The 23,711-nt window shown below is 41.6% G+C and overlaps 1 protein-coding gene across 1 annotated transcript in view; it reads right to left on the bottom strand.

Moving 5' to 3' along the window:
* Nucleotides 1–23,711, bottom strand: part of ATP8A2 (ATPase phospholipid transporting 8A2) — a 438,273-nt gene that overhangs the window by 152,092 nt on the left and 262,470 nt on the right. Inside the window, exon 28 of the mRNA XM_079903371.1 lies at nucleotides 3,328–3,402. Within this exon, the coding sequence (XP_079759497.1) occupies nucleotides 3,328–3,402 (75 nt within the window). The remainder of the gene's footprint in view (nucleotides 1–3,327; nucleotides 3,403–23,711) is intronic.

Here is a 23,711-nt window from a genome sequence, read left to right as displayed (position 1 = left end):
TAGAATTTTACCATTTATGGCAATATGCTGCTGGTTTTTTTAATAAACAGCCTGCATTATAGTTAATTGACTTCTTTCTTTCCTATATATATTATTTAGGGTCCTTATTTTGGAATGGGCAGCTGAATTGACTCAAAGACTTTTGCACCATCTACGGATGGGATCACATTTTCCTTTTTTTGGCTGATACATAATAACATTTAAAAATTTTGAGCCTCCTGGATTCCTGAAATAAATCCTTTGTCAAATATTTTATTCTTTTGAGACATCGTTGAATTCTATTTGCTGATACCTTATTTACAATTTTTATATTTATGTTTATAAGTAAGACTGGCTCAGTTTTCTTCAAATTCTGCTGGCTTGAAAATTAAGGAGGAGATATTTTCTGAAACAGTGCTCAAAAGAGTTATCTCTTCACTAAAGAGTGGATAACATGTAGCTAAAATCCATCTGATCATGGTAGCTTTTGTCACTGGTAGCCTCTTCAGTCTCATTCTACTCATAACCTAAAATGATGTAGAAATTGGACTATGGATATAATGAGCATCTAATAGGATGGCATTGATTCACGACCTTGGGAGATGGAGGAGTTTCAATGCTATGTAATCTGCTCTGAGAATGAGACTGAGAAACGATGACTTTCTACTTTAGCTGGCTTGGGGAATCAAACATGAAGGGTTAAGTACCGAAAAGGAAAAAAGCAATACTGCTTGCAGAAAATGGCAAGGGATATGTGTGATTCACTTTGTTATAAAGCAGAAACTAACACACCATTGTAAAGCGATTCTACTCTAATAAAGATGTTAAAAAAAAAAAAAAGAAAATGGCAAGGGAGACTCCAGCCCAGAAGAGGGGTCAGTAGCAATGTCTCAGATGTCACAAACTGTGGAGGGACCTGGAGTGGAAGCAAAGGCTAAACAGAGGAGTAACCACAAAATTGGAATACGGGGTAGTAGGGCTTAGACAGTAGTATTGTATCCGTGTTACACTGTATGATTTTGATCATTATACTGTGGTTATGGAAGAGAATGGTCCAGCTATGCACTACATGATGAACAGTATGGGCATTATGTCTTAACTGACTCCCAACTGGCTCAGAAATATACGTGTTGGAGTGTATGTGCACACGAGCCTACGTACGCACATGTGTGCGTGTCTTGAGAGAGACGCATGTGGTAGGCAAAATGCCAATAATTGATGAGTCTGGGTATACCGTTCTCTGTACTCTTTCTTGCAACTCTTCTCTAAGTTTCTAGTTATTTCAAACAAAAGTTACCAAGACAATTGCTAGGGGGGCAGACTTCCAAGTCCTCAAAAGCTTTGGTCCTTCCAGTGATTGACTGTGGAGGCCAATGACCCTCTGACCCCACTGGATCTGACTGTCCCAACTCTGCCACCACTCCCTGGTGACCGTCTCCCACACTGGTACCGTGGACCCGTGGTCACAGGGCCATTTCACCTGGGAATTCACTTCTCTGCTGCCGTATCGTCCCTCATCTGGAGGATACAAAGGGGATAAAACATATCCCCAACCCTAGGGATCAGAGGTCATCGTGGGTCTTAAACTTTAATGTGGGTAACCACTGCTAGAAAGTTTTATTTAAATTTTTCTTTTGCTTCTCAGTACCTCTGAGAAACTCTTCGTTAAGTTAGGATGATGTTTGGGAAATCTGCATCTTCAGAGAAATCCTGGTGCTTCTCCTGCAAGTGGTCTGGGGACCATATCTTGACCAACATCATCCTATAGCCTATGGGCATCTCAGGTGTAATAGCCACTCAATACGAGTTTGTTGGATGAATCTGAACTGCCCAAGACTGCAGGGTGCTAAGGAAAGAACCTAGCACTCCTGCCTGAGCATGAGAAGAGGGCTAAGATCCATTTATCGTGTAACCAGTGACATGTATTTCAGTCCTTAGCACTAAACATAGCCTCCTAGGTCCCAGCCTTCTAGTTACAAGTACGTATGTGGGCCTGGGTTGGCCACTCCCAACACTAAATCACTACGGCGCAGTCAGTATATTTCCCCCTAAACGGTCACATAATTTTAACCTACTCAAGACACTTTTAAGTCCTGCAAAGTTACCCATCTGTCCAAGGGGAGGCCCTGGAGCCCCTTTCCATGTGGTAGGGGGTCAGAGCAGCTTTTCAAGCATAGGTGATACGCGGCCATCAATTCAGCCCTGCTCTCATCACCTGTCAGTTTTGTCTTTGGGGGCATAATTATTAGCAACAAATGTACTAGTGTACTTTGTAGTGAGTAACACACTTACCGTCTTCGGAATGCTGCCTAAACCCAAGACCTGAACTTGGTTCAGTGGCATCTTAGTCTACACGTGTGACCCTCTGAACCCGTCGAGCTCTGCAGGGCTGAAGCAGCGTGTTGTATGCAGCGTGTTATACATAACACCTAGCACAGCAGCTACTAAAAAAGGGTGTGTGGGAGGGGGAGGAGTCTGAGAATGGATGATTTGAATAGCCAGCCACGAATGTATATACAAACTGTAAATACTTACAGCACCACGATTTATCTCATTGTATGTCTGGTAACTTCCATCTCTGTCTACCTATGATGGCTGCTTCAGAGTATAAACTCCCCCAGGGCAGAGAATGTCAGAGTCAGGGTCCAAAGCAGTGGTGAAAGTGCAACTCCAGAAATGTGGCGTACTCGGGTCTCTACAGCACCAAGCTATACCCCTTGCCAGTAAAAAAAGACTGAGTAGCTACACAGTCATCTTAGTCTATAGTTTATATTTATGTCTAGCTTTTGAATTCATTACAGTCGAGTAATGAAAACAGAGCTCTAAAATCATGAAAAATACCAAATAAGCTGATTACCATTCACCATGGGAGCTGGAAGTCAGAATTCATTATTTTAGCACTAACTGGGGGAGGAAACATTCTTCCACAAGGACAGATACGCTTTTAAGAAGGACAAAAAGGACACCAGGTTACACGTTGTATATTCGCATAGGTTTAAGAATTCAGAAATAAAATCACGGAGTGGAATGAGTTTAGACGTAGCTCAGAAATTTTTTTCTTGAGCAAAAAACATGGAAATGTTGCCCGGGCATTTAGTCAGGAGGTAACAAGGGTCTCTTTTCAAGATATATGGGTTAATAATTTCATGGGGTTATTCAAGAATGATCTGCTATGATTGAAACCATGTGTGGAGAGTTTGGGCTTCTGCAGGATGTGGGGCAGCAAGAAAGGCCCTAAAGATGTATTTGTGCTGCCTGCCGTGGAGGCAGATGAGGGACTTAGGTACACTTCCCAGACACAAACAGTTTAGCTCTGCACGCCATCAGAGAGAAGTGGAGAATGCTTACCACGTTGTACAAGCCAATGCACCAGCGTTCAAATAAAATCTGCCCAGAGAATCCATTAACGAAGGCGAACCAAAGCTGAAAGAGAAAAAAGTTCATGAAGTTTTGTATCAGTATGGACCTAAATGCTTCCATTCACCGAAGGCGTGGTGGGGAATGTGGACCACCAGCTGGACACAGCTGCTGCGAGATAAAGCACCAGAGGATCGCAGCCGCGGCTCTTTCACAAAATACAGATTCCCAGTATCACAAATACCAATATTTTAACAAAAATTTAAGGCGTACATCGACTTTAAGAGGTAGCACATACATATTTACAGAAAAGCAGTTTATGTTTAATTTACATCTAATATGTTTTGTGTCAACACTTTCTCAATACTGGAAGGGTCTCAACTTCATGTTCTTTCTCCTATAAAGTTGACTCGATAAATATGATTTATCTTTGTAGGACTTTCAAATAGATAAAAATAAATAAAAAACCACAGAAACTCCTCTGTTGGTCATGTGTGTTCTTAGCTCATAAAATACTGACCCTCCTTAATCAAATGTCCACCACCTCAGCAAAGGGCAACATGCTCAAATCATCTTTTGGAGTAACATGGGATGTATAAATAAATTAAGTACAGATTATATCTTCAAGTAGGCCATAATTCTAATTGATTAGGCAAGACTGACATAAAAACAACTGCAGAGCAAAGTGCCAGGGACATGAACGACAAAAAAAAAAATTATTGGGATGTCTCTGGTGGTGCAGTAGTTAAGAATCTGCTGTCAATGCAGGGGGACACGGCTTCGAGCCCTGGTCCGGGAAGATCCCACATGCCGCGGAGCAACTAAGCCCGTGCGCCACAACTACTGAGCCCGTGTGCCACAGCTACTGAAGCCCGCGCGCCTAGAGCCTGTGCTCCGCAACAAGAGAAGCCAACACAATGAGAAGCCCGCGCACCGCAACTAGAGAAAGCCCGTGTGCAGCAACGAAGACCCAACACAGCCAAAAATAAATAAATTAAATAAATAAATTTATAAAAGAAAAAAAATTATCTTAGAGAAGGAACCATTACCAGGTATAATTAGGAGAAGATATGGAGGTGGTGAGAGTGAAGCAGAAGATGGGCGAGCCATAAGGAGGCTGAATGGAAACCTGATTTAGAAAAAAGTAAATACAGAAATACGGGATACAAAACGCCGCTGTTTAAAATTCAGCTGCATTTATATGATACAGCAGGATCCCGGTGATGTGGGGTAGTCTTTAATGTACCCCACGCTAATCACAGAATCCACCTTAGCGGTGTAACATCATGACAGACTGAACCCATTACTACAGTGGAAGGACTCTGGCAACACAGAACAGCCACCCCATAATAATCTGGGTTGAGATTAACTCTGCTACTGACATTTTACTAAGTCAGATTTTTCTAAGTCAGTTTCTTGGCTCCCCCAGACTAAGTTTCCTGAGCCAGGAATTGTTCCCAGATTTGCACAACTGTACCCAGTAGGATGCTTGGTACAAACAGGGACTCACTCACCATGTCCCAGTGGGATCGAACGAAATACCTCAATTCAACCGCCAGATAGAGTTTTCTTAGCACAGCTTTTCATCATCTCACTCCCTCATTCAAAGGACTACCAGGGATCCCTCCGAAATCTAGGATAAGCTTGCTGACCTTCAAAAACCCTTCCTCACTCCTATGTACTCTTCATTTCAACTACCTCCCCAGAGGTCCCCATGAGGCCTGGCTATTCTCAGTGAAGAAATATTGGTGGAGAACTAAGAATCAGAAGTTTGTGCTCTGCTCTGCACTCAGAATGCGGTCACCACACCTATTCAAATATTAGCCATCCCCCAAACAACAATTTTATTTGCACGGCCTCCCTATCACATGAGGTCTCGGCAATCAGTACTCCAACCAAACTTTTAGTGCAATGAGAGTCCAGGTCCACACCTGATTCAAGCATACTGATAAAGTGCTTCAAGGGTCTTAACCTAATTTTCCCAAGATTGTGTTATACTTTTCTATTCAAACAATACAGAGAACATTGATAAATATCTACTGAACACAACTATCTTATTGCTTAATTCAGTTAATGCAGTGCCTTTTGCTGAAGGTAGAGTAGTACTATTTTTACTGTCCTCCCCTCCCTAATATCAGTAGAAAGCAGGAAAACAATTGAAAATAGAAAAGTTATTTTCAAGGAAATTATGAGATAGCCTTAATTAAAACTACAAATGACATAGAATAGAGGCTGAAAAATATGATGAAGTAGGATCAAATCAAGGGAGGATGTCAATAGAAGACAAAACCTTCCGAGGGAAAAGGTTTCCAACAAAGAGGTGGAACCACCCCAGAAAGAGCTGAATCAGCGCTTATTCAGAGGGTGAGATACAGAGGTAGGTATGAGTCATGGCTGAGGTCCCTGGTCCAATTCAACACAGCAGGCAAACCGCAGTTCAAGGGCAATGCGCACACAGATGCCTTTTCCCCCCAGAGGTGACTGAGGAGAATGGCAGGGCGCGGGACCGAGCAAAGAGCACAATCAACTCAGCTGATACCAATCGAGGCAAAGTGAAAAGAAAGAAATGCAACTTCACCTAACAGGAAACCTGTGATGCACAGAGATTCCCTGTGAGGCATGCAGGTCTCCGACTCACCTGAGGAGAAGAAATGGTGGCGAGGGAGGTGGTCATCACTACAGAGTGACAGGTGACCAGTGCGGAAGAGACAGACACTGATGAGAAAGCGTTCTGAAAAAACTGTGAAGCCCCCTCCCCTAGACATCATCAAAAAATAACAAAGAAAAAATACAAACAGAAGAATGTGACATATAAATAAATGATAATAATATGAAACAATCTCCACAGAAAGAACCAGGTCAAAGCACAGAAAAATATTTTGAATGCTCCTGACGAGGCAAAAAGAGCTGAAGAATATGTGGTCTTTCATTGAAACAAGAGCTAAAATGAGATGTGTAAGATATCGAAGAAGGAAACAGATAAGGAAAGGTCGATGTGACAGATTAAGGCCATGGAAATAAAACCCAGAATGGACACTGCTGAAAGCAGTCAGGGTAGGGTAGGGCAGGCTCGAGAAAACTGAGCAATGAACGAAAGTTAACATTGAATTTAAGAGAAACTGACTGCCTTCCAAAGATAACAACAACAACAAAAACCCCAAAAGGTGTACCTTAAAAAAAAAACACAAAGGAGAGGGCTTCCCTGGTGGCACAGTGGTTGGGAGTCCGCCTGCCAATGCAGGGGACACGGGTTCGAGCCCTGGTCCGGGAGGACCCCACACACCACAGAGCAGCTAAGCCCATGCGCCACAGCTGCTGAGCCCGCACTCTGGAGTCCGTGAGCCACAACTACTGAGCTCGCGCACCTAGAGACAGTGCTCTGCAATGGGGGAGGCCATGACGGTGAGAGGATCCTGCTCGCTGCAACTAGAGAAAGCCCGCACGCAGCAGCGAAGACCCAACACAACCAAAAATAAATAAATAAAATAAATAAATTTATTTTTAAAAAGGTATAAAAAAAAGCATGGAAACAAATGTTCGAAGATATAATAGAAGAAAAATTCCTGAAATATTCTAAAACCTTAATCAGCCAATAAATAGAGAAGACACCTGTTGTCTCCAGGAAACAAAACAAAGGCCACCAAAAGATCAACAACCACACAAACCCTGATACATGAATTAATGAGTTTTAAAATTTTATAGGATCAGTTTTTTAATATATTCAGGCAGAAAAAGCAATTAGCCTACGAGGGGAAAAGTCAAGTTTGGCTTCATGTTTCTTGGGCACAGTAGACAACACCAGAAGTCAGCAGTGGATGTTCACAAGTCCTTAGGGAAATAAAGCATGACGAGAATTTCAGCAAAAGGTAGAAACCAAGGAAACATCAAGAGTTGAAAACATAACATGAAATATGATGACAGAAGTAATACCAAATATGTGTTATATTAATAATACATTTAAAAATGCTGAATGGATAAAAATATAAACCCCCAAATATATGCTAAGTACAAGAGAAATGTGAAAAAGAAACACTATTCGAATAAGATTGAATTCATGACCCTAACTTACAAAGCCCTACAGTGGACAAGGCCCTCGCCCGCCATTCTGAGGTCACTGCCTTTCCTCATGGAGCTGCAGTGGCCCTCCACTGCTTCCCTGCAAGCACCAAGTATATCGGATCCAGCTTCATTACCTTGTACCCAAATGTGAGGCAATTATGTCAACAGCACTTGGTTAATAAACCACCTTTATCTCACTCTGTTGAAATACCCTTTAACATATAATAAATTACCATTCTGTATAGGAAAAGTTATCCCTGTAGAGTATCGTGGTCTCACTCCATATACTCAAACTAATCACAGATGGCTTGAACACTTAACCATAAAAAACTAACTCAAAGCATTAGGAGAAAACAGGAAAAAAAGTTATTTTTTGTATGTGAAACTGACTCTCTGTATGACAAACTCAGAAATCAAACAAAAAGAGGAATAAATTTGAAACAATTCATTTCTATAGCAAAAAATATTAATAAAGTTGAAAGAAGATGAATAAACAGTACACATACATTTGTAACGTCTGTGAAGATCTAATTTCCTTACTATATAAAGAGTTCCTACAAATAAGAAAGAAAATGCCAACAAGCTGTTAGGAAAACAGGGAAAGAATATAGAGGCAGTGTGATCACAGGACACAAAACCACTTATAAATGTAGGAAATCTCACTTTTTATGAAACACACACACAAAGGGATATCATTTTTTTTTTTTTTTTTTTTTTTGCGGTGTGTGGGCCTCTCACTGCTGTGGCCTCTCCCTCTGCGGAGCACAGGCTCCGGACGCGCAGGCCCAGCGGCCACGGCTCACGGGCCCAGCCGCTCCGCGGCATGTGGGATCCTCCCGGACCAGGGCACAAACCCACGTCCTCTGCATCGGCAGGCGGACCCCCAACCACTGCACCACCAGGGAAGCCCGGGATATCATTTTTTACCCAACAAATGGGCAAAGATTTAAAAGCTTGATAACCAGAGAAATCAGCTACCCTTATACCCAGATGGTAATACAGCATTGTCCACAAATATGTTTAATATATTTTTCCTTTGACCCAGCAATTCCAACTTTTAGGAACATACTCTATATCCTATAGCTATAATCACATAGTATTCAACATAAAAATACAAGGATGTTACCCTGGCATTATTTGGAAGGATAAGAAATTAGAACCTGCATGGATATTGGTAGCTAGTTAAATGGATATAATTCATCCACAGCGATGAAATACTATGTAGACATTAAAAAGAGCAATATAGGTGTGTGAGCATGGTAATACAGAACTCTCCCTGATATATTATTACATGAAAAATATCAAGGTAGATGTTGAGTAGTCATGATTATGCAGAGCAGGTGTATACACTCTCATACGCATGGTGACTTTCCGGAAGACCCATGAGAAACTGTTCACGTTCATTATCTTGAGGGAGCAGAAGTGTTCTCTAGGTGGTAGTATGGAGACTCACTCATACCTCTCGTACTATTTTGAACTTTTTAAACACGTTCATGTTTTATTTAGATAACTGTTGCGAGCAGTTATTCTCAACTAGGGTTGATTTTGCCTTTGAGACACTTGACAGTGTCTGGAAACTGTTTTGAGGGCGCTGTTGGCAACCAGAGGGTAGAGGCCAAAGATTCTGCTAAATACCCTACAATGCCCAGGCGAGTTCCCTACAGCAAAGAATTATCTGGTCCAAGATGTCAAGGGTGCCACTATTGAGAAACCCTGGATGAAAGAAATAGGTTCATTAGGTCAACCTGATAAAACTTCGAAATAATGTTGTAACGTGTTTGTTATAAGCAAAATAACGCCATGGGACAGACTGCAGGAAGCCATGATTAAATCTGTGTGTAGCGGGTGAGGATTCAGAAATCTTCGCTTCTTTTCGAGTAATTACTCTCTGGCCTGACGCCTCATGCATAGAACCACAGGCCTTACTCTTCAGAGGCCGTGGTAGCAATGCATGTGAATGCAGACCTTGACAACACTAGATCCCTAAACCAGAAATAGATCTTGATAAATTATTAATGAGAAATCAGTTTAAAGACTGAGAGTGAATTTCATATAACTATGACATTCTAGTTGTTGAAAATACACAGTAAGGGGAAAAGATCCTAAGAAATCAAGCTTCTCTTTCTCAGCATTAACCTTTGCTCTGAGCAATCCTAACCATGTCACAATTTTTAATCTTTACTTCAGATTAACATCCTTGATTAGCTGAATGTTGAGATATTTCCTGTAAGCAGCCAGTGTTCTGATCCTGTCCAAGTTGGCACTGGCTGGACCACATGTTTCTTCAAAGATTTTTGATATGTTTGTCCTAATTTTTATCAGTTGCAGGTGCTGCGGCTTTTTGAAAAGTATAAGGCAGCTAATTTTCAACATTTCCAATTCAATTTCAATCTTCATTCAAATAATCCATCATTAGGTGATCAGACCTGTGTATTTCATTGGAAAGATTTATTTGGGAGAGAAAAAATTAAAACCTAAATAAACAAAACAAACACAATTCATCTTCTAATTTCAAAATCCACGAGCTGGTTTTCTCTTACACTGTAAAGACTCAAACTTGATTTTATTTTGGCAAGATTTCCCTAGGTGAAATGGAAAAAGTAGGAGAACACACTGTATTTTAAAATATTTATGTAAACGTACCGAGTTTTTACTTTACTTATTCACAGGACAGGTACACGATGGCTCCCTGACACACTATAAAATCAGACTTTCACAGTGGTTAATCATATACAAATGTTGATTCATCTACAAAAAAAGAAAGCATTGCGCCATTCATGAACATCAATGTCATTTTTGGAGGACCACGGTTTCAAGCTGCGTGCCCAAGCACACAGTCCGCGATACAGACAGACTGCCCGCCCCCTCTGCTGTGCGGTTACTCGGACCACAGCTTCTACAGACACTAAATCTTACTTTTCTGGATTAAGGGGGCAAAGATTCCTCTGCTTTCACTCTGTTAACTAGGAATGCTATTAAATGGATACAGTCAAAGCAGAGAGCCAGGTTCTGCCCGGACGGCCTCAGACTTGTGAGCTGGGAGGAATACTGGCCAGTAGTGATGGTTTGCCAAGCTCCTGGGGTTTCTCCTGCTCAAATGTAGCGCTGTTATGAGCGAACTGACCCAAACTTATTAAATGGCTTTTCCTTCTTGGAAAAAGATCCTTTTTTTGCTTTAACTGCTGCCCCACTGCCAAAAATGCAGTAACCGTCCCGGCTAATTGCAGACTCCTGTCTAGGGGTCCCAGCCGCCACTGTACCACATTGGCAGCTGGACCTGCTGCCACTCAGATTCTCAGCTCCCAGCCACATACTTGGATGATTGCTTCATCCGGGAATGGGGGGAACTGTTCCTCAATTTACTCGGCTCTTCCAAGACCCACGGTAGAGGACTGAAGTGGAAAAGTACCCTACAGAGAGTAATTAAATAAATTAGCCATTCGGTTTCTCACTAAAGTGGCAGCAACATCATGATCTAGTGATATGCAGTCAGGTCTGAGCTGATTAAAGATATCTGTTTAAAAGTCAAAGGGCTACAATCTTTTTGGAATTCGATCTGGCAGTATGCATTAGGATAAAAAAGAAGCATATACTTCATCTAGAAATTCTATTTTTAGAAGTTCATTTCTCATAAATAAAAGCACCTGTATATAAAAATATATATTGTTTTGCAGTACTGGTAACAGTGGGAAACAAAACAAAACAAAACAAAACAAAAAGCATAGGGGGAAACCCCTTAAAGTTCTTTATTAGGGGATAAATGCAGCAATTCTGTCTTTTAAAATGTAAAATCTATATGTATGTAAATGAAGGAATGTACGCCAGAGAAACAGTATGAGATTGACAAAACAAAAGGCAAAGTGACTAGGTTAAGTCATTAGGTAGGTAGACAGGAAATTAAGGGAGAAAAATCAGGATGCTATTATAGGGTAAGGATTATCAGAAATTAAAAAATAGTAACAGCACAAAAATAACAGTAGTAGCAAGATAGCCTAGGAACTTCCCCTCCAGTATCTTTTTTTTTTGCAGTACGCGGGCCTCTCACTGCCGTGGCCTCTCCCGTTGCGGAGCACTGGCTCACGGGCCCAGCCACTCCGTGGCATGTGGGATCCTCCCGGACCCGGGCACGAACCCGTGTCCCCTGCATCAGCAGGCAGACTCTCAACCACTGCGCCACCAGGGAAGCCCCCCTCCAGTATCTTTTGCCCCATAAATATGGGATTGAGTGGCCAGAGTTAAATGAAGACTGTGGTAATAAACAGGCCGGGTTCGTCTCTGAAATCTTTGGAGAGTTTTTTCTTTGTGGGTCAGTCCTGGACAGGCCCAATGCTAGCAGCGAACACCACATACTTACAAAACTTCTAGGGATTTTTTCAAGGCAAACCAACGCAAGAAAGAAAGTTACAGAGTAACGGGTACAGAATCCATTTCTTGTAAAACCACAACAAAAATGCCACATGTTTACGTATTTTCATGAATGCAAAGAAAAGCATGGAAGCTACTGACTACTAGTGCAGAAATAAAGGCAGCTGAGAGGAAGTTACTTTTGCTTTATACACTGCTACCATCCAACAAAGAAGCACTCCTTTCAAGAATTATGTAGAGGAGAAGGCCTCGTTACTCTGTCACTTCACCGTGTTCATTTCTCTCCGGTACTTTCTGTTGCCTTGTTACCTGTATACCCCCCCATTTGTGAGATGCGTGCAGCCAGAGATTATATCAATTCCATTCACTGAATTGCTACGTGATCAGGGCAGCTTCCTTAATCCCCGCCCCCCCCCCAAGCTTCATGTTTAAAAACTTTTTATTTTATATTGGAGTATAGCTGATTTACAATGTTGTGTTAGTTTCCGGTGTATGGCAAAGTGATTCAGTTATACATATACGTGTATCTATTCTTTTTTAGATATTTTTCCCATATAGGTTGTTACACAATATTGAGTAGAGTTCCCTGTGCTATAGAGTAGGTCCTTGCTGATTATCTATTTTATAGAGAGTACTGTTAATCCCAAACTCCTAATTTATTCCTCCCCACACCTTTCCCAAACTTCCATTTTTAATGAACGAATGGAAAGAAAACCACACACTACAGAACCGTCATTGTTGTTTTTGATGATGATGATAAAAGCTAATGGGTATTTAATGCCTACTCTGCACAAAACCTTCGAGCAGAACCTTCTAAATGGAGCGCAGTATCTCATTTAAAGCTCCTAGCAACCCTAACAAATAGGCATGGTCTGCATTTCACAAATGAGGAAACCAGGGCACAGAGACAAAGATATTGTGGCTGCTACCAGATAGGTGTTTGACAGACTGTTATAGTTAGTCACAGTAGACCCTACCTAACAAATCAGTGACTTTAAAAAAAAACAAGTTAAGGCGATTCAGAACCCAATCAATATTTAAGGCAACTAACCAGGCTGTTGACAGTTTAAGATTGTGACAGGAGCAAAATACTTCACAACTATAAGCACGTCAGCAGTTCAAAAACACTTATTAACAAACTGATCTCATTCTTAAGCCTCCAATGCCATGGAAGGAAGCTAAGGCTCCTTTTCAGATTAAGATATAAATGCCTTTGAAAAACACACCACATAACAAAATGCAATCACTCTGGTTTTAAAAACATCTCCCTGCAATATTTTAAGCTGAAATCTCACAGTCCTTGGCTAAATATGGTTGAAATCGACCCAGCAGACAAAAGTAAGCCTCTCACCTTTCATTATCCAGATTTTTTGAATAAAAAAACACCAATTCATACTAACATGACCATCTAAGTTATGTTTAAAGGGATTAGAATGTCAAAAGCATAAAAGAGGAATATCACATGCAAATAAATATAGCATATGATGCGCACGTAGAAATTTTCTTGCTTCAGTTGAAACATTTTCTTTTCCATTAAAATCCCAAACGATGTAAGACGTTGAATCTTACAGCTCAAAAGTCCCACAAGTTAGTAAAGGGAAATCTCGTAAACACTTTCAATGTTTCCTTAATTTTTCAGGGCTACCAAATGACATGCTTATCCTACGGACCATCAGGTAAATACAGAATCGTGTTTCCTTCCCATAAAAGATCATAATATCGACCAGATGCAGTACGCACAATTAAATCGATCTTTAATACGGAATTCTTGGCACAATAGAATGTAATTGCTCCAAATTGTGTCAAGGACTACGTACATTTCTTAATAGTTCAAGGCTCAGACTCTCAGCCCAAATCCCGTGCTCCAGTGTTAGGAGACCAAATCGCCCTGGAGGCTAGTAATGAAATAATGAAGCTTTCATCTGGGATCACTGGTTAGGATCTGTTCTCGTCCATTAATGACACAGTTGTTTCCAACCTCCTGGTGTTGGAACAGTGGCAGGGGGTTTATTACAGAAGAGGTAGCAGAAATATGTATAAGATCATTCCGTTTATGGATAGGACCTATGGCAAATATCTGAGAACGTGTGTTTTATAACCAATAAAGGAATGCTCTTAACATATGGATGGTAAGATTTAATGCCTGGCTCCAAAGACCAGGGATGTAAGAAGGCAAGACTTCTGATACCGTCTCTCCATTCCCTTCAGCCACTTGATGCCTGCAACCTGGGCGAGGTGTGACATTTCTTTTCCTTATTTATTTGTTCTGGAAAGTGGGGGAAAAGGTCTGTCTACTCTCTCAGAGAAGGATTAGAAAAATCATATGCATTTTTAAAATTCAGTTATCGAACTGTTTACTAAGACCCTGCTTCAAATTATGCTGTGCTACGTGCAGCAGTCACAAAGGTGAAGCAGACACCGTCCTTGCCCTTAAAGACCTCACTCTGGTTGAGGACAAGTTTGGGATGAATCACAAGTATGGGAAAGTTCTTTGGGAAATGGGTTCTGTCTATAGGACTCACCACAGCTTTCCCCAAGGTGGTAGGTACTTGCTGGGTCTGGAAGTGTCAGATTCCATCATCAGCTCATGGGGGCAGAGGACTATTAAAGGCAGAGGAAAGACTTGTATGTAATCATAGCAGCTGTGAATTTCCAGGTGGCCAGAACAAGGATAATGAAGTGAGAGGAGAGGGCTGGCTTCAGACTCTGAAGGACACTGGACAGCTGTTCTTCAAGGTTGCGAACAGCGCTGCACGCATTGCCCTAGAGAAATGTGAAAACTGTGTGTCTACATATCTGAAAAGACTCGCTCAGTATAGCTTTACTTATTTTATTGTGGTAAAATGTACATAACATTTACCATTTGAACCGTTTTTAAGGGTACAGTTCAGTGGCATTAAGTACACTGACACTGTTGTAAAATCATCACGACCGCATCTCCAGAACTTGTTCATCGCTCCGAGCTGAAAGGGTTCCCAAAACCAGCAACTGCTCGTTCGTTCCTCCCACGAGTCCCTGGTAACCACTGTTCTGCTTTCTGTCTCTCTGAATTTAACTATTCCAGTTACTTCATATGAATGGAATCAGGCAATATGTGTCCTTTTGTGTCTGCCTTATGCCTCTTAGCATAATGTTTTCAAGGTTTATCCATGGGGTAGCAATTAGCAGAATTTCAGTCCTTTTGAAGCCTGAATAGTATTTCAGTGTATGCACACACCACGTTTTGCTTATCTATTCAATCGCCGATGGACACTTGTGTTGCTTCCACCTTCTGGATACTGTGAATAATGCTCCTCTGAACACTGATGTCCAAGTAACTGTTCAAGTCCTTGCTTTTGATTCTTTGGGGCATATGACCAGAATGGAATTGCTGGATTATACGGTAATGCTATGTGTTCAACTTTTAAAGGAATTTCCATACTGTCTTCCACAGTGGCCGCACCACTTTACTTTCCCACTAGCAAGGCACAAAGGTTCCGATTTCTCTATCTTCTCACCAACACTTGTTACCTTCTGTGTCTTTTTTTTAAAAAAAAAGTAGCCATCTTAATGAGTGTGAATTGGTATTTCACTGTGGTTTTGGTTTGCATTTCCCTAATGGTTAGTAACCAACGACCACAACCAGAGGTGAAGCTTGGAGGTGAGAGGGCGGAAGACGAGTTTGTTTTGGGGGCGTGTGAGAGCCCTGGGGGCTCTCCAGGGAGAAATTCACAGTGCGGGGCTGATGCTCAGGGGAGAAGCTATATAAGGAAAATGTTTGTGATATTAGTAAATAGATAGTAATCACATCGACGGGAGAAGAAGTCATCCAGTGAGGGACACTGTGTCAGGAAGAAAGAGGAAATCCATGGACGGGGCTCTGGGTGACAGCAACATTTACAGATCAAGGGCCAAAGACAGAAGCGAAGCAGAGGCACTGTGCATTAAATTTTATAAATGGTACTTAAAGTTTATAGCTCATTTATTTTAACCCTAAGTAAATATTTATTCACGGGCCAGGCACTTCTGGAAGTCTACCCAGAGGCCTTCACTTATACATGACCGGACAGAGCAAGGCACAAAGCCGGGTCCAGAACCATTGCTCTGGGGGTCGTGGCAGAGAGCTATGGGGAAAAAGGTTACAGATGAGATCAAGCGAGTCCAACAACCCTGTCTGTACAATCATAGCAAACACCACATGAGACAAAAGCTGAGATCATGTCGCACTTTGTAAAGGCACTCGCCTACCCTGCCCTTTGTCCCAGCTGTGATGTTGAAAGTTCCTAACAATCAGTTTGGGGCCCTGACAAGTGGCAGCTTCCTCAAATGCCCCACATTGAGAGCTGCTTCAGTAGGTGTAATCTCAGGATCTCTGAATGAATGAGAACGGGAAATATCAACAGAAGCGTCACCTCTCTCAGAGGTGCCCCAGGCCTTACGAAGGTGTCAGTATAGGGGAGAGTGACGCTGGTGAACGAGACGTACAGCCTCACATGCAAAACCTCCTTGAACACTTTTTCCTTTTTCTTCCCCCTCTTCTCAGCTTTTATTTTCAGAAGGAATATTTCCTCAATAAATTCAAAGCAATCAAACGACTCTGATAGCATTTTATCGCCTTTTGTTTAATTGTGGCATTATTCGCGTTTAGAACGTAATTTAAAATAATTTTGAGGCATCGGTACAGCAACTCGTCTAGTTTAAGTGTATGTATTTATGATTTCAGAATAACAGTCTAACAACCAGCAGAAATATTTTTCAGTCTTGCTAACATGCCTAGAACACTAATGTAGACAGAGAAACAGCAAGTACTGACGGCACTAATTACAGCCTGGTATGTATTTTACGGGGAGTTAAATTCTCAAAATAGCCTTTCTTGCTACAGATACTTGTCAATCTTAGACTTCCACTAAATAAGCTAATATACAATTTAACTTGAATCTTATCTATAACACAGTTAATTATTAACAGCTGGGAAAAATTCAAGAATTCATTCCACAGAAAGCCCTCCTGATTGCTATCCAAGGATGTATGCACGTACATGGTAATAATGATGCGTTCTTTATACTCGCACAATAGAAAACCCTTTTTCACGACAGGATATGAAGGGACGGGCACAGTGCTTGTCAATATTTAGATTTGCTAAGAAGTTTGTTCTCAGTTATTTTTATAACTTTTTTGGGAAATTCTTTCAGGAGAGGAAAATAAATGTGATAAACAATGGAAAATGCTGTCACCTTTCACTGCAGGGCCAAATTACTACGAGTGTACTTTAATTTTATGATCATCTGAAATGTATTAATTTATTCAGTGTTTCAATGTTTACAGTATTTGATGAACGTTACAATATGTAAATAAGAAATAAAAGAGCTAATTAAAGAAAGTCTAAAACCACATATTGGAGCTTCTACGAAGAACTTTCAAAAAAACAGAAAAAAAAACCTAGACAAAATAGAGAAAAATACAGGAACAAAAGAAAACTTCAAATAAATTTTATTTCACATCCTCAAAGAGATATGAGAAGATATTACACCTATAAACTAAGATCGGAATGTTACTCTAAAAGTAGGGGGAGAGGGGCTTCCTGGTGGCTCAGTGGTTAAGCATCCGCCTGCCAATGCAGGGGACACAGGTTCGAGCCCTGGTCCGGGAAGATCCCACATTCCATGAAGCAACTAGGCCCATGTACCACAACTACTGAACCTGTGCTCTAGAGCCGGCAAGCCATGACTACTGAAGCCTGCGCGCCTAGAGCCCATGCTCCGCAACAAGAGAAGCCACCGCAATGAGAAGCCCGTGCACCACAAGGAAGAGTAGCCCCTGCTTGCTGCAACTACAGAAAAGCCTGTGTGCAGCAACAAAGACCCAACGCAGCCATAAATAAATAATTTATTTAAAAAAAAGTAGGGGGAGAAAGAAATAAAGCACTTGTAAATTAAAGAAATAAAAAGATTAATATTTTTTAAAAACCTCAATAATGGGGCTAGCAGATAAGACAAGGAATCTCTAAAAGAGCAAAGAATAAGACAGAGTAATAGTAAAGAAAATATAAGCAGCTTGGGAGATACATCCAGAAGGTTCAATATATGACTAAGCTATAGAAAGACAAAATGCAGAAAATGGAGGATGATATTACAAAAAAAAATAATACAGGAAAATTTCCCAGACTAAAGAAAACCAGTCTCTAGGTTGAAAAGGCACATAAAAGAAAGACGATCCCTCCCATTCCCCAGGTTTTGCAAATTTCAGAACATTAAACATACAGAGAAGACAGAAAAATATTCTGGAGTCTAAATACAATGGACTGGGAATCAGAATTGCATTGAGTTTCTCTCCAGCCAACCAGAAGAAAGTTAAAAAAACACATAGAATTCTGAGAGGAAAAGAATTTCAGCCTAGGATTTTATATCCAGCCCATCTACCAACCAAATACAATCACAGAATAGATATTTCTGGTTATCCAACGTCTCAGAAATACACCACCTATGTAATACTTCTTAAGAATCTACCGATATGTGTGCATCAGGAACACGAGTGAAGAAGTTGAGAATAAAGATGACAAGGGGTCCAGGAAACAAATTTCAGTAGTAGGAGGAAGGTCCTGAGAACAAGAGATCTGGATGGAGCCTGGAGGACAGGGCTTCAGAAGGGAGAGGAAGGTGGGCAGGAGATGCAAGGAAACACGTGATAGGATAGAGCACCTGGAGAGTATTCTGCAGAGTATTAAAAGTATGTAGAGGGCTTCCCTGGTGGTGCAGTGGTTGAGAGTCCACCTGCCGACGCAGGGGACACGGGTTCGTGCCCCGGTCCAGGAAGATCCCACGTGCCGCGGAGCGGCTAGGCCCGTGAGCCATGGCCGCTGAGCCTGCGCGTCCGGAGCCTGTGCTCCGCAATGGGAGGGGCCACAACTGTGAGAGGCCCCTGTACCGCAAAAAAAAAAAAAAAAAAAAAAAAATGTATGTAGAATTCAGTGAGGGCAAGAGACAAAAAGAACGGTTTTTAGAAACTACCGGCAAAACTGAAACCTAAGCAAGAAAGGAAAAATAATCCTAACATCCTCCTTGGCTCTAGAGCAAACATTATTTACATCACTTTAAAGCGGTTAACATGGATCCGTGCATTAATAAAATGATAGATGTAACTACCCTGGGAGGAGGGGAGGTAGGGCAGGGCTGGATGGGAGGGAGTTCCTCACCTACCAAAACAGGAGGTCAAAGGTAAGGTGTGAAGTAGACAGGCCAACACAGAGCACAAGCGTGTTCACTGGAGATAGAAAGATAATTTCCAGGAGAAACATCCAAAAGGGCTTTTCTTTTGGAATTATGATCAGAGGAGAAATAAAAGTAGGGGGAAGGATTATCATTTTTAATGGAATGTAAATATATACAAACTCCCAATGTATACATGTATATACACACACACACATAGCCTACGCCTCCTGGGACTATGACTTTTAAGTTTGAAGTAAACTACATGTTTTATTTTGATTAGAAAATGTAGTATAATTGACTATATTTCCCAGAAACATTATTTCCCAAATTATTGACTACCTGATGTTGGTTTTATTTCTGTATTGACATTTGGATTACATTTTTCTACTGCCAAGGTTATACCACTGATGTTGCTGTATACTTCATTGCCAAGTGCCTTCCACACACTAATTATCTACTTAAAATCATGTTATTACATCCCACTCAGCACAGCTTATATAATTAAGAGGGAAAAAAACAAAGACGAGAGGTCTTTCAATACAGTTACGGGTATTGTTTTCTCTTAGGTGAGGCAAAAGGCAAACATTTTGTATAACTATTAAGTTCATCCCTTAAGATCCTTAACTCTAACAAGACTTAACAGGGCAAACTGAAAACAGAAGGATGAAATAAAATGTGAAGATGGTGATAATTCTATTCTTTGATATTTCCAAGAAATTGGAAAAGATCATCAAAGATTTGAGGGTATAAATTAATATACCATAATCGCATCAATAACTGTGAAAAAATTCAAGGAGCCAACCCAGGAAATAAGCGACCTGCCTGCACTTCCGCAACTGAAGGTTCAATCTGGCTTCTCCTGCCTGCTCTCACTCTCCCTACAGCCCACCTCTTCCTTAATACCTGAGTCCTCTCGTGGAGCCATTTGTGTCCCTGTATCTGAGTTTTCTGCATATTTATTTAACATCACAGCAAAGTCACATATCACTGCTGCTGGAAGACGGACCCATGAATCACAGATGTCAGCATTTTAAAGCTGGAAAGGAATGCTTACTAGAGATAGAGTGACTGAAAAAAAAAAAAAGACATGTGTTCTCTGGCCTCAAGGAGTTTTTTAGGCTGGGGTAGGACAACTACAGCCTGGACAATTAATTTTGTCACCACGAATGTGACAAATGCTATTAAGGACAGTCAAGGTTGCCAAGGACCCAAAACAAGGATTCCACTTCAGCTGTGGCATGAGAGACGGGGGGTAGCTCCTACGAGGATGGATGAGAGACGGGGGGTAGCTCCCACGAGGATGGACCGGCAGGGTCAGGGCTCTCGTTCACTCTGTAATTTCTAACTTGCTATCCAGAGAAATAGAATCTTGTATCAGTTCATCAGCACTGAGATCAGAAGCACGGCTAAATTCAGAAACAACACAAGAGCCTCATTCAGACAACTGCTTTCCCCGGAAGTCAGTACTGAATGAAGGTCACAGACCAACGGAGTTGAAGGAAAGCTGCCATGACAATGAATTCTGGGGGCTCAAAGCCCAAGGAAAAACAAAACCGAACAGAACTGAAACAACTTTATTGCATTCGGATGGTGGAGGCTAAGTGGGCTCCCCAGGAAGCAGGCGGTGTAGACGGTCCGCTCTGTGGCAATACATTAATTATGGCTCTACACAGAGACTCATTCTTGCAGACTCTCCAGGAGTTTGACTCTTGGTTATAACTCACTACTTACTGTTTGATCATGTGTTGGACACATATTAATGGAGCTCCAACCATGGACTGGGCTCTCCTCCAGGTGCTGGACATTTAGGGGAAAAGAAAGATCCTTATCTCCAAGGTGATTATGGACCAGTGGGAGACACAGGAAATAGGGAAGTAAACATACAAATCAGAGCATCAGGGCTGTGAAGAAAATAAACAGGGTGTTGTGAGCTGGAGGTGACAACATCAGCCTTTCAAAGGGAGACGGATCAGCCCCGTTAAAAAGGAAGGGGAGTTTAGTCTGTTCATGTAACAGAACAGAGGGCAATTCCACTGGATCTTAATAAGTAATTGGGGAGACTTCCCTGGTGGTGCAGTGGTTAAGAATCCGCCTGCCACTGCAGGGGACACGGGTTCGAGCCCTGGTCCGGGAAGATCTCACATGCCGCAGAGCAACTAAACCCCTGCACCACAATTACTGAGCCTGCGAGCCACAACTACTGAAGCCCACGTGCCTAGAGCCTGTGCTCCACAACGAGAAGCCACTGCAGTGAGCCCATGCACCACGACGAAGAGTAGTCCCTACTCACCCCAACTAGAGACAAGCCCACGCACAGCAACAAAGACCCAACACGGCCAAAATTAATTTTAAAATTTAAGAAAAAAGAAGTAATTGGGAGAGTGGTGTTAAGAAGCTGAGGGACTGACAAGGGTGGACCATGAGGGGAGGTGGGAGGGGGAGGGGAGAGGAGGAGGGGAGGGGGAGGGAGGGGGAGGGGAGGGGGAGGGGAGGGGAGAGGAGGGGAGGGGAGGGGAGGGAGAGGGGAAAGGGAGGTTTTGTTTTGGTTTTGTTTTGTTTATTTTTGGCTGCGTTGGGTCTTTGTTGCTGCACATGGGCTTTCTCTGGTTGCGGCCAGCAGGGGCTACTCTTTGTTGCGGTGCACTGGGTTCTCATTGCAGTGGCTTCTCTTGTTGCAGAGCATGGGCTCTAGGCGTGCGGGCTTCAGTAGTTGTGGCACGTGGGCTCAGTAGTTGTGGCACGTGGGCTCAGTAGTTGTGGCTCATGGGCTCTCTAGAGCACAGGCTCAGTAGTTGTGGGGCACGGGTTTAGTTGCTCTGCGGCATGTTGGATCTTCCCGGACCAGGGCTTGAACCCGTGTCCCCTGCATTGGCAGGCGGATTCTTAACCACTGCGCCACCAGAGAAGCCCTGAGTTTTTTTAAAACTAATTTTTGTTTTGATGTGGACCATTTTTTACCGTCTTTACTGAATGTGTTACAATATTGCTTCTGTTTTATGTTTTGGTTTTTCAGCCGGGAGGCACGTGGTATCCCAGCTCCCCGACCAGGGATCAAACCCGCACACCCTACATTGGAAGGCAAAATTTTAACCACTGGACTGCCAGGGAAGTCCCAAGAGTAGGTTTTGAGAAGAAAGAATCAACACCTCTCTTGGACAGATTAAGTTTGAGAGGACAAAAGAATGCAGGTTTTAATTTGAAATAGCAGTCTTAACCTGTCTAATCATTTTAAGCTAGTATTTCTCATACAAGCCAAGTCATTGGCAAAAATGGATCATTTAAATTACGGCATGTGAATGTTCACTGGAACAATAAATTTTAAAATATTACATGTGTTTTTCACGTTTAGCTCTTAAGGAGGACACAATCCTTCCTCCAGAGATGTGAATTTCTTAGATCTCTTTCAACTGTTTGCAAAGCTCTCAGCTCTCTGAAAATACAGATTCCCAGTTTGGTTCTCAAGAGATCTCTTTGTTTGTAAGGTCACAGAGGTACCTAAAAGTTAAATCATGTGTAGTAAAGTATAGGTATCCGAAGGATTTTTAAAAAAAATTTCAAGCATAAATATGCTTTGAGTAGGTATTTTAGGTATAAAAAAAATCTTTGGGGGCCAAGAAACCAGTTTGAACTTAGGTTCAAAAAAGGTTTATGTGTTGTTCAGAATGCTCTTACTTCTTGCCCTAAAATTAAGGGAACTTGTGATTCAAAGCTCTCATGAAAATATTTCTAAAAGTGTCTTAAGAGACAGACTTAAGTGCACAGCTGGTGCAGGGCCCCTGTACTGCACTCAGTGAATCAGGGAACAACAAAGTACAGAATATTAAAAGGAAATTTAACAACCCTTTTCCCCTTCCTGTGTGTGTGTGTGTATAAAGTGATCCTAGGGGTCCTGCTGATTTGTGCGCTCCGTCTTCTGCAGTGTGCAGGAAAACAAATGAGCAATGCAAGCAGAGTGAGTTTTTTTTTTTTAAAAGAAAAAACAGGTAAGAATAACAACCGTAAAGGAATTAAATGGTCCAAGTCTCACTCAAGGGAAACACGGCAAAACATTCAGTGACAGGATTACAGATATTTTTCCACCCTCTCTTTTTCACACGGAATAAGTAATGTGACCAAGTTAATTGTCTCACTATTGGTTTTTATTTAAAGAATTTTGAGGTTAGACATACAGATCAATAAAATAGAATGGAGAATTCAGAAACTGACCCCCACTCCTTTGTGGTCAACTGATTTTCAACAAGAATCCCAAGACAATTCAGTGAGGGAAAGAATAGTCTTTTCAATAAACAGTGCTGGTACCAGTAGATATTCACATGCAAAAGAATGAAAGTGGACACCTACCTTACACTATGTACAAAAATTAACTCAAAGTGGGCAATAATCCTAAATCTAAACCTATAGAACATCTAGAAGAAAACACAGGAGTACATTTTTGTGACCCTGGATTAGGCAATGGTTTATTACACATGACACTAAAAACAACGGACAAAAAAGATAAATGGGACTTCGTGAAAATCAGAAACTTTTGTGCTTCAAAGGATACCATCAAGAAGGTGAAAAGCCAAACTCACAGAATGGGAGGAAATATTTACAAATCCTACGCCTGGTAAGGGAATTGTATTCAGAATATATAAAGAAGCCTTACAGCTCAATAATAAAAAGACAACCCGATTGGCAGAGAAGAAAACGGGCAAAGGATCTGCATAGGCATTGCTCCATAGAAGATATACAAATGACCAATATGCACATAAAAAGGTGCTTGAC

The sequence above is a fragment of the Stenella coeruleoalba genome (assembly GCF_951394435.1).
Source record: "Stenella coeruleoalba genome assembly, chromosome: 18".
NCBI lineage: Eukaryota > Metazoa > Chordata > Mammalia > Artiodactyla > Delphinidae > Stenella > Stenella coeruleoalba.
Note: the sequence above shows the minus strand (reverse complement) of the source record. Positions and strands in the feature narration are given on the sequence as shown.